Genomic DNA, 11,715 nt, shown 5'->3' with positions numbered 1-11,715 from the left:
TCGCCCAGCGCCTCCCCGCCCACAGCCCCGGCCGCTCCCCGCACGTCTCTCGGCCCCTCTTCTGCCCTCGCGGAGGGTCTGCGCCCCCTGCCCAATGAAACTGGCAGCGATGATCAAGAAGATGTGTCCGAGCGACTCAGAGCTGAGTATCCCGGCCAAGAACTGTTACCGCATGGTCATCCTCGGCTCGTCCAAGGTGGGCAAGACGGCCATCGTGTCGCGCTTCCTCACCGGTCGCTTCGAGGAGACCTACACTCCCACCATCGAGGACTTCCACCGCAAGTTCTACTCCATCCGCGGCGAGGTCTACCAGCTCGACATTCTCGACACGTCCGGCAACCACCCATTTCCCGCCATGCGGCGCCTCTCCATACTCACAGGTAAGCGGGGAGCAGGACCGGTCGGCCGGAGGGAGGAGGGTGACGACTCTCAGTCCAGGGCCGTCCGTCAAAGGCTGGGCTGGCAGCGCGGTCCGTGGGTCTGGCTACTGCACGCTGAGTTTTGCGCTTTGCACTCGGAGAGGTCAGCGTCCCTCGCGCGGCTGCAGGAGCCCCTTTGGCAGTTCCCTCACCTTTTCCCTTTCTGCACCCTCCACAGGAGACGTTTTCATCCTGGTATTCAGCCTGGACAACCGCGACTCTTTCGAGGAGGTGCAAAGGCTCAAGCAGCAGATCCTGGACACCAAATCTTGCCTCAAGAACAAAACCAAGGAGAACGTGGACGTGCCCCTGGTCATCTGCGGTAACAAGGGGGACCGGGACTTCTACCGGGAGGTGGAGCAGCGTGAGATCGACCAACTGGTGGGCGACGACCCCCAGCGCTGCGCCTACTTCGAGATCTCGGCCAAGAAGAACAGCAGCCTGGACCAGATGTTCCGCGCGCTCTTCGCCATGGCCAAGCTACCGAGCGAGATGAGCCCGGACTTACACCGCAAGGTGTCGGTGCAGTACTGCGACGTGCTGCACAAGAAGGCTCTGCGCAACAAGAAGCTGTTGCGGGCAGGCAGCAGTGGCGGCGGCAGCGACCCCGGCGACGCCTTTGGCATCGTGGCGCCCTTCGCGCGCAGACCCAGCGTGCACAGCGACCTCATGTATATCCGTGAGAAGGCCAGCGGCGGCAGCCAGGCCAAGGACAAGGAGCGCTGCGTCATCAGCTAGGAGCCCCGGACCGCCAGCTGTCCAAGCAACCCGAGGAGGACCTTTTTTGTTAAAAAATAAAATCTGACTCCCCGGCCAGCCCCGCGCGCCCCGGGCCCCAAGAGCACGCGTTGTGGTGTCTTCCCTGCCCGGACCAGGCCTGCGCATTGGGAAGGCGCCACCTAACTGAGAAGGGACGGTCATCTGTTCTGGAAGCAAAGAACTGGCTAAGACTGGGACTCTCCCACCTCCGACCTCCTCCACTGGCGTCCCCACTCCCCCCACATGGGGGACAGGGTGCAGTAGGGGGGAAATAATCCTTTTTCTCAGAGACCTGAGGATGGGAGTGGGTGTGGAGAGGGGGTGAAGTTCATCAGCACTGTTAGGCGTCAAGTAACCATCCGACCTCTCTCCGATTCTGTGGGGTCAGGACCAACGGGGCATTATCCCAGCTGTGACTCCACACTGCCAGGAGGCTGGCCAAAGCCTCTGCCCTCTAGAAACTGAGGAGGGTGTGGGTCAGATCATAGCCAAGTGACTTGTTTACATGTGTGTGTGTGAAGTTGCACAAGGAAAAACAAAACACAAAACTTGCACTTTAATAGTTCTGGTGTCAACAGGGACATGAACAAACTTTCCAGCGTTTATACTGTGGGGGGGTCTATAAAGTTATTATTGTTGGTTTTTGGATATAAAATAAAATCATTTAAAATGAACAACTGGGCTTTGTTTTTACAGAGGGCTGTTGGGGGAGGGGGTCCTGCTTCTGTGACACTGGGCTTCACCTCCACAATTAGAAAATAGCACTGCCTCTGAAAATTGCTTCTGGCTTCTGAACTACCTCCAGATGACTGAATTAATACAAAATCAGGACAAATTGAGGGATGTCAGGGTCCTCCCTGAAGATCATGCTACCATTTACTCACTCAGTGTTTAGGCCTCATCACAGGGCCTTGTTTCCTGAGAACAATCTCTTTTGTTCTAGCCAATCGCTAGATTTGAGGTACACCTAGGGTACCTGTTGTTAAGCTCAAAACTCGACTGTTGGATGTTTTACCTAGGCCCAGTTGTTACACACAAGGAAATGGAGCCCAAGAAAAGTGGGCTCCTGCTGGACCTTTGTCCCCTTGCTCCAGCGTTGCCACACAACCAGAGACAATTAAAATCCCATGGCCTTGGGCTACCTACAGTTTCTAGAGGGACTTGCTGCTCCCAGTGGGGCCCCTGTGCTGACTCCCTTTTGGTGGTTAGGGGCACACCTGCTTGTGACTGGTGACCTAATTCTCCCTGCCACGTCTGAGGCCAGCAACACCTGCCAAGCCTATTTATCATCTAAGAAATACAGAGAAGGCCCTTCTGCATGGGTTACTGTAGGGATTAAGTGTGGTGTTTGAAAAGTACTTAGCACAAGCGCCTGCTGCCCCATAATCCAAATAATTGGTGGTTCAAGCGTGTGCTCAGCCCTGAGGGACACTCAACATTGTCCCGGATGAAGGATTTACCCTGCTCTGGACAGAGCCGCTCTCAGCCAGGACTGGTCCTCCTCAAACCACTAACCAGTACCCACCCCTGCAACGAAGGTGGTCCCAGGCCCTCCCAGGCAGATGCTGGGAAATACCACCATTCCCGGTGCAGGAGCCATTCCAGGCTTCACAGGTTTAACTGGTTAGGTGCTGTGGGGAGGGAAGGAGGAGCAAGGGTCTTCCAGTTTCATTTTGTGTCTAAGCCAAGTGAGCACTTTGAACTAATCAAGAGACATCTACTCTGAATTCCTTATAAAACCCTGGATTCCCTGGGTTTGATCCCAGCACAGCGAATATAGACAATGGTATCCTGAGAGCAGAATATAACTTTTTAATTGAACATTTGAAATGTAACAAGTCAAAACTGGAACACAGGGGATTTGCTTCCCCCATCCCTCTAAGGAGTCATTCTCCATTTTAGCCTCACAGACCTGGAAGTTCTAGTTTTTTTTTTTTTTTTTTTTTGAGACAAGTCTTGCTATATAGTTCAAACTGGCCTTGAACTATGTAGCCCAGGTTGGCCTTGAATTCATGGTGATCCTCCTGCGTCAGCCTCCCAAGTAGGATTACAGGTGTGTACCACCACACCCATTGTCTAAAATTTTCTTATGCTTCATGTTTTTATGGCATTTGGTCAAAGCCTTAAAACAGGCCCAACCACTACTGTAAATTTCCAAAAAAATAACTGATTCAGTTAAGTAACAATCTGAAGGTAGAGCTGGTCTAACAAGTGATTATCCACTTCAACTCAGAGCCTACTTTTCTGACCACTGAAAGCTGATATCCTCCCTTCCCACATGCCAGCCATCTTCTGACAGGTGGCTACAGGCTGATGCCACTGGACACCCCAACCAGCACCACTACCAAGGCCATTGGCAGGTTGCTGCTAAGCCCCTCTACTGGGTGGCACAGGCTGTGAGCCCGTTTCTAGAACTAAACAATGCTCAGTCACTTCTCCATTGTCCTTGGGAAGAGGGGAAGGCACTGATCTCACCTCAGTATGACAGTCATGGGCAATGATACAAACACCATTTGGAAGCAACCAGAGGAGCTGGGAGACAGTGAGGATGTAAATGCCTAAGAATGAGATGGTGGCCATGTAGCTTGCAGGTTAAGTTCACACCATCCCATCAGCACTGACCCAGAGCTGTCCCGGACACCTGGCTGATGGAAGACCCAACCGTCACTAGAGCCATGATTCTCTGAGAAAAAGCACACTGGAAATCCTTTGCAGGGCAGCAAGTGCAATGGCTCTTGGGTGAGGAGGCCAGAGAGGAAATAATGTTCTAAGCCAGAGTAATGGGGATTGGAGGGAAGATGCACATACCTACAACCCAAGTGGACCTGCATGGGAATGGGGGCCCTCTTCATCCCTGAAAAGCACTGCATTGTGGGATGGAAGCTATTCTTGGGCCCTGTGATTGCAGGAGACAAAGGAAGCAGGAGCTGGTTGTAAGGACATAGTGTAGGAGGGAGCCTGAAGTCAGTGGCCACCTGCCAGGGATCTGGGCTGATACCCCACAGACACAGTTGTTCACTGGCTCAAATACAAACAGAACCAAACTGTTTCACAGGAAAAAGCCACCCACCCTCTGGCCTTTCAAAACGGTGTTCATTTCTCACAGCCTTCTTTAATTCTGTAAATTCATGCCATATGAGTGCAGACCTAATTTACCTAGTGAATTCTATGCAAATGTTTCATGAAACTGCTGGTAATGGGAACAATATGTACCTGGTACACCCTGATGCTATCGGAGGTGGGAGGAGCCAAGGGCAGGAGACAGGCAGGAGCTGCCTCCTTTCCTACTGTGCTCTTCAGAGCTGCTGCTGGGCCCAGGCACAGCAGATGGCCCCTCCCCAGAGAAACGGTGGAGTCCTCCCCCTCCCCGCCTCAGGAACATTCTTGCAGCAACAGGAACTCAAAATCAGGATGCACAAGACACATGTACATATATGAGCTGGGAGCTGATGCCCACATAGTAAAGACCAAGTTCAGCTAATGAGGCACTACACTGCCCCACTTGGTTGCAGTTCAAAGCTGGGGTTCAAGAAATAGTGCCAAGGAGTGATGAGGAGATGGCAGAGCCACTCGCCTCCTCCTCTCTACTCCTTGGGGATCTCAAACATGCAGAGGCTCTTGTACTTCTGCAGAAGTTCATTCTTAGTCCTGACTTGCTCCCGCAGGCTGTACAGTTGCTGCTGCTGCTGCTCTGGGCTCAGCTGGATACCAGGCATGGTGCTGATGAGCTTGCGCATCTCCTGGAACTTAATTTTGAGGGCGTTCAGGTCCTGGTGGACATCAGGGCTGTCTTTGTCCATGCTGTGGGGCAGAGGGTAGTAATTAGCACCCCCAGTTACACCCAGGCCTGACTTTACTGCTCTGCACCCTCCAGTGTCTTCCAAAAAGCCTTGTGTGCTGTACTGCTCCCTAAATAGCTGTGTACCCCCAGAGCACAGGGACCAGTTCCTCCTTACTTAGTTTCAAAAACACCCCCTCTGCCTAGCATACTTGCAACGTCAGGGACTTAAACTCCACTCCTTAGTGCACTGTCGGCGCCGTGAGGGCAGGGCTGTGCCTGCCTGGTCAGGGGCATGTCCCCATCCCTGGCTAATGTGCAGGACACAGCAGACACTCAAGAAATCTTTGTTGAATGAACAAATAAATGCTTGGCAAAAAATTCACAAATATATATTGAGTGAACAAACAAACCATTATTATCAGGTGACCAATCCCCCCCCAAAAAAACTTATAGAAATAAGCTGGGCGTGGTGGTGCATGTTTGTAATCTCAGCACTCGGAGGCTGAGGCAAGAGGATCATCATGAGTTTGAGGCCAGCCTAGGCTACATAGTGAGTTCAAGGCCAGCCTGGACTACATAGTGAGACCCTGTTTCAAAAAATAAACAGCCTTACGGAAATATTTCATCTAGTTTGTGTCACTCCTAGGCCAGAGACTTTGCCGGCTGGTAAGAACTAATTTTAGCTGAGGTTTTGATGCTTGCTTAAACTGTTGAGACTAGTTTCCATAGAACTGTTCATAAACTTTAAAGCAGTTATATGCGACTAGAATTTTCAGCATGTACAGGACTCTCCTAGCACAGTCACGACAAGTCCTTGCCTTCAGGTCAAGTTCATTTTGAAGTGGGTCACTCACTTCATCTCACAACTATTATTAGCCATACACAGATCAATGATCCCCTGCAACTACCAATTAAAAACAAAACAAGAATGAAAATTCTCACCTAAGATCAATCAAATGGTTCACTGGTTGTGCCTGTACATTTTTTAGGAGTTAGTAAGTGGATGAGCTTTGGAAAACAAGCAATTAAGACTAAAAAATGAAACAGCAATTCATTAAGCTGTTCTAAAAGGAAACTACTGAAGCATAAGAGGGAAAATTGTCAATGATCATTAATATTTTTTAGTAAACATCCATCCTAACTGGGAAATTTCACCCCAGATGGTGCACATTCATGTTTATTATTCATCATTTCTCTGCTTACGCAGACAAAATATCCATCTTCCCTGGTGATCTGTCAGCTACATCTCACACCTTGCATATCAGCCACCAGGGCCCATTCATTCACTGTTATCAATAGCTGTAAGCTCAGAGGCAGTATACAAAGCACCAGTCATTTCTTCCACAGAGTGAATGACCAGCCAAACATTACTTGTCACTGGACGCCCTCAGTTTAGAAACACAATTAATGGTATACCTTAATTCAGTTGCTAGGGTGGTATAACTAGAACTCAGGAGAACTACAAATGGTTTGGAAGGACATCTTTTTGTTCTGTTTTGCAGTGTTGGAGCTGGAATCCAGGACCTTACGTACCCTAGACAAATGCTCTACCACTGAGTTACACCCTCCACCATTTTAAGCTTTTAAATCTCAGCTTAGATCCATAAATCTGGACAGAAACCACTGGAGCTTCTCAAAGCATCATACTTAGATGGCATGTGTGCTAATTACAAATTTAAGTCTCAAGGAAGTTTTGAGGTTGCAGCATTTTAAAGAAAAGTGATTCATATCACACGAGCCTGGAAAGATGTGTTATATACAAACAAAATACACATAAAATTAAAATATGGGAGGAACTTATCCTAATACAGTTGCTGAAGCAAACAGCACCAGGTGAAAACTTAATTCTGAAACCAGTAAGTGGGCCATGTAAAATGCTTATTTTGGAAACCTCCCCAAAGCCCATGGTTGCCCATTCTTAACCTGGTGAACTTTTGGGAAAGGAGACTGAGTCCTCAGATAAGAAATAAAGGGATAAAAAGCTGCCCTAGGGGAAGGGAGGGAGCTGAGCTGAAAGGGGGCCATCTGTGAGCTGCATACCTACCCTTAGTTGGTAGCAGTAAATAGCACAGAAGTCCTGGGGTGAGGAAAACACACTGTTTAGGAACTGGCTTGAACCAAGTAGGAACCTGCTAAGCTGACTGTAAAATACCCAGGCCTAAAGAAAAGGAGCAGGCCCAAGTGCTGAGCGAACAATAGCAGAGTACTCTAAATGGGTCTGCCTTTGTGCTTGATGTTAGTCATCGTCCAACTTTAGAAGGAGAAATAGGATCAAGAAAGATCAAGAAATAGGTCAAGAAAGATGAAAACTGTACAAACAAGGACAAAGTTCGGGCACTTTGGTTCCACATCCTTTTTTATTTTACAGTGGACAAAAATATGACTGTTCTGAGTGGTACGTGGAGCATCCTCCTTCCAGTAGGCAGCGCAGACATATGGGCAAACAGCACAGACTTAGGTGGGCGCATCTAAAAGTCATGCTCCTATTTTCTTTATTCTTCTGTTTTGTTTTTCTTAGCATAGGTGCTTTAGCACAGATACAAACTATCAACAACCAGGCAGTGTGTACCCTGGCAATTTAGGAGCAAAAGTAGCCCAGGAGACTGAAACCAACCTCTTCCCAAACCTAAGCTACTTCTTCTGGCCTCTGGAGGCATTTGACTTGGTTTCACATAGCCTCCTCCAAACTTCTATCCCCCTCACGTCCCTACACTGTCCCAACTGACTCACCCTGGGACTAGTGCTTTCTCCCCTGCTTATAGTGTCTCTCCACCAGGCTAACTCCAGTGGCTTTCATTATTCCAAAATCTTTTGTCTTAAATATTAATATATACCTGAGAGAAAAAATTTAAAAGTGACAGACACCAACCAAGGCTTAGAAGAGGGTAAATCTCTTCAATCCCAGGTCTCAGAGATAATTTTCGTTAACGTATAATATAAATTGTTTGCTTCAAAAACATACAAGATACAAATACACGCATATTTTCATTGTTTTGACAGAAATGTGATCATATGTGGTTTTGATTCTTGCTTTTCTTCATTTAACAATGCACTTTGAAGGTCTATGTTGAGCACATATACAATTACACAGCTAAATTCCTTGTTGGTGGATGTTTGGAATGTTTGTAATTTGTCAGAATGGCAATGAACACTTTGTACTTACATCTTTATCTATTTATGCAAGTATTTTGGTGAGATAATTTCATACCAGTGGGAATTTTGAAGTTTATTTATTTCAATATTGGGAATTGAACCCAGGGCCTCTTGCATGCTAGGAAAGTGCTCTACCACTGACCAACATCCCTAGTCTTAATTTATTTTTTTAAGACAGGGTCTCCTTATGTAGTTCAGGCTGCCCTCAAACTTATGGTGATCCTCCTGCCTCAGACACCTAAATGCTGGGATCACAGATGAGCACTACCACACCTAGCTCCCCAGTCCTTTTTATTTTGAGAGAAAGTTTCTCTGAATAGCCCAGGCTATCCACCATGCCCAGCCAAGGTTATGTAATTTTTAACAGATATTACCAAAATATCCTGAGCTGGACAGTGATATACCCCTATAATCTCAGTTACTCTGGAGACAGAGGCAGGAGGATTGGCAGGTCAAGGCCAGCTTGAAAAAGAAAGTAAGACCCACATCTCACAAAACAACAAAAGGCCTTTGAAAATCTTTACTAACATACAACTGTGTGGCTGTGGACAACAGGCTATCCTCCCACCCTGGACCACACTGGCTCTTTCTTATCTATCAACAGTTTTTCTCTACTCCAGCTTTACAGCACCCAAGGGACCTCTGGAAGAGGGCCTTTGGAATTCATACCCTTGATTTCATCTCCTCATCTGTAATACATTATTTTCAGTGAGGAATGATGAAAGGTTCTGCTGCTAAAAGAAGTGTGAAGATACGCCATTCTACAAAATGTCCCTCCCTGGGTGTGTTCATCTGCTCCTAGTTCTCTGGGTGCTACACCTACCTCCTTAGCCCAGCTTCCTCTTCCCAGCAGTGGCTGAGTCTAGGGAGTCCTCAAATATCCACTTGCAGCTTCCTCAGCTAGAGAGCATGCCCCACCCACCCACTAGGTGAGTTTGAAGGCTGCCTTCCCAGACTCACTCTTGAGTGCTGACCTCATCTCCCAGGGATGAGTCTGTTAAATTCACCTCCCCCGAATCCCTCTAGACTACCCACTGCTATTGCTTTCCTGGATATCCAAGTCTTCCCTTCTGAACCCCTTTGTCCCACCCACCTTTAGAAACTCAAGTCTGAGCAAGTCACTATACTTTTCGAAAATTCTAAATGGTCCTCCAACCCTCAGACAATACTTGCTGGGCAAATTCAAACCAATGCCAACCACTGGTGCCTCCAATCTCCCCAGGCTCAGGGTCCCCCTCTTTCCAGGACCCTGAATATCATTTCTTCCTGGCTGCAGTAACACTCTGACCAGCCAGGCCCTGCTGCTATGGGCCCCACAGGCCTCCTCTGCTGCAGCAGGCCTCAGCTGGTGTGAGGGCCACATGACCTTGTGTGGGCAGAGGCAGGTCAATAACACCCTGTTCCCATGGAGGAGGTCCTGCTGACCTCCTGCACTAGGTGGGTGCGCTGCAGCAACCTAGCCAGGCAGCAGGGACAGCACGGTGTGCTCACTTGAATTCCCTCTGTGGGGTCAAGGATGGTTCCCTTGTGTCCACCTAGCAACCTCAGCCATTTGAAGAAGAAAAAAATTTAATTAAAAAGAGGTCATAAAAGTACCCTACTGACAGAAGACTCAACTGGGTGGGCGGAAAGCAGCAGGCAGCAGGAAATGCACTTCAGAATTCTTTGCCTGGGACACTTAGTTCCAGATTTCAGATTTGCTAGGTTTGAAGGGGAAAAAAGTCATAGCTTTCCCAGGTCTCACAGACCTCCCTGCATTCTCTTTATTAAGTTATATTCTTTTATGACTGTAGCTTCCATATATAACAAGAAAGGTCATGAAGAGTTGGGATTTATAATACTTCTTATAGGGATAAAATGAGATTTTTTTTCCCTTTATTTATTTCCAGTACCAGGGATCAAACTTAGGACCTTGCATTTGTGAGGCAGGCATGGTGGCACTGAGCTAAATCCCCAGCCCAGCTCCATCCCTTTCCTTATTTTTTAAAAATAACAAATATGTCATTTTAATCATTCATTTAACCACAGGAAAGACACTGGATGGAATGAGAATGCTGTAGCTCCAACTGCGGGGCCTCCAAGCCACAGACTCCGGGAGCCAAGGGTCCTGGGTGCAGCAGAGGTTCCGCTCAGGGCTCTCTGAGCAGGTCCTGAAGGACTATGCAGCCCTGCCCTGAGGGCTCCACACATAGGAGAGCACTCCCAGCCATCTGGAGTGGGGAGTCCAAGCAGGCTGTGTGAGAGGTCTGCAAACGCCAAATGGAGGATTAAATGTCTGGGTCCAATTTGGGAAGAATGGAAGAGCTCTTGAGAATTTGGGCAGAGAAAAATTAATCTAATATGCTCAGGATAAATTAGGAGAATTTAAAGGCAAAGAGACTAATTTCAAACATTATTATTAGATTTCAAAACAAGGTTAGACCTGGTTGATAGATGATGTCAATGAGCTTGAAAATAAAGGAGCAGTTCAAGATGAAATGTTTTCCTAGCAAAAGCACTGTGATCTCAAACAGGCTGCTCAGAAACTAGACACAAAGGTAAAGATGCCTCAGGGAAATACTGATGAGAAGGAGAAAGGGGGCGACTGGTCTTGAAAGGGAAATAAAGGTAACATGAAGATTCCAGGATTAAAACAGTTTGGTACTGAGGAACAGAATGTCCAGAAGTAGATCAGAAACCATATGGGAATTGAGTATATGCAAAGGCAGTAACTCAAGCAGGGACATTAATAAATATTCAATAAACAGATGTGGAAGAGGTAGTTAAGGAAAAAGCTCCCCCTCTTTACTCTCTACTAAAATAAATTCTGGTAGCATAAAAAAATTTAGAAGTAAAAACTGTAACCAAAGTACTAGGAAAATGGAATCAATGTAATGGCTTTTTTTTGGGGGGGGTACCAGGGTTTAAATTTTGGATTTTACAAAGCAGGTGGCAGCATCATTGAGCTAAATCCCTGGCCCTATAAAGGCTCCTTAAAAAAAATGGTGCTAGGGATCAAATCTAGGCCCTCATATATGCTAGGCAAGTACTCTGCCACTGGGCTATGCCCCCACAACCAAGGCCTTTCTAAAGTAGGACTCAAAATCAAAAGCCATAAAGGAAAAGCTTAACAACTCTGACTATATGAAAGGAGATGAACAGGACCATGAACAAAGACCAAAGAAAACCAAGAATTTAGGAACTGTATTTACAATACACTTAACAAAGACATTTCCTTACTATCAAAGAACTTATTAAAAAAATGGGCAGTTTATAGGGAAAATTACAAATGACATAAAAAATTGTACATGAAAAGATGTTTTACTTAAGGTAATAAGAGATACAGATCAACGGCTGTTATCAGACAGACATTTGGCTAGCAGATTAGCCAAAGTTAAAAGTTTAATGGGGATAGCTATGGTGGCACACACCTGTAATCCTAGTACTTGGGAGGCTGAGGCAGGAGGACTGCTATGAGTTTGAGGCCTGCCTGGGTCACATAGTGAGTTTGAAGCCAGGTTGAACTACATAGTGAGACTTTGTTTCAGAAAAAAAAAAAAAAAAGAAAAGAGAAAGTTTAATAATGATAGCCGATTCAATCCCCAGTACCAAAAAAAAAAAAAA

The 11,715-nt window shown here is 46.9% G+C and overlaps 2 protein-coding genes across 2 annotated transcripts in view; one reads left to right on the top strand and one right to left on the bottom strand.

Annotated features, from left to right (window-relative positions):
* On the top strand, nt 1-1,895 carry Rasd1 (ras related dexamethasone induced 1). The gene is made up of 2 exons (XM_010637401.3): nt 1-380; nt 598-1,895. Exons 1-2 carry the CDS (start codon nt 95-97, stop codon nt 1,155-1,157), a joined length of 846 nt encoding a protein of 281 aa, XP_010635703.1. The 5' UTR covers nt 1-94; the 3' UTR covers nt 1,158-1,895.
* A 1,288-nt stretch (nt 1,896-3,183) lies between these two features.
* Nucleotides 3,184-11,715, bottom strand: part of Med9 (mediator complex subunit 9) — a 14,772-nt gene continuing 6,240 nt past the window's right edge. Inside the window, exon 3 of the mRNA XM_010637526.2 lies at nt 3,184-4,979. Within this exon, the coding sequence (XP_010635828.1) occupies nt 4,763-4,979 (217 nt within the window). The 3' untranslated portion in view covers nt 3,184-4,762. The remainder of the gene's footprint in view (nt 4,980-11,715) is intronic.

The sequence above is a fragment of the Fukomys damarensis genome, unplaced genomic scaffold, assembly GCF_012274545.1.
Source record: "Fukomys damarensis isolate Sample0158 unplaced genomic scaffold, DMR_v1.0_HiC HiC_scaffold_23, whole genome shotgun sequence".
NCBI lineage: Eukaryota > Metazoa > Chordata > Mammalia > Rodentia > Bathyergidae > Fukomys > Fukomys damarensis.
Note: the sequence above shows the minus strand (reverse complement) of the source record. Positions and strands in the feature narration are given on the sequence as shown.

What these genes read in the sequence shown, in the direction of transcription:
- Rasd1 (XM_010637401.3), top strand. Translation starts at nt 95, where the DNA reads ATGAAACTGGCAGCGATGATCAAGAAGATGTGTCCGAGCGACTCAGAG. An exon ending in GCGCCTCTCCATACTCACAG is followed by an intron (nt 381 to 597) that starts GTAAGCGGGGAG and finishes CACCCTCCACAG; the next exon opens with GAGACGTTTTCATCCTGGTA.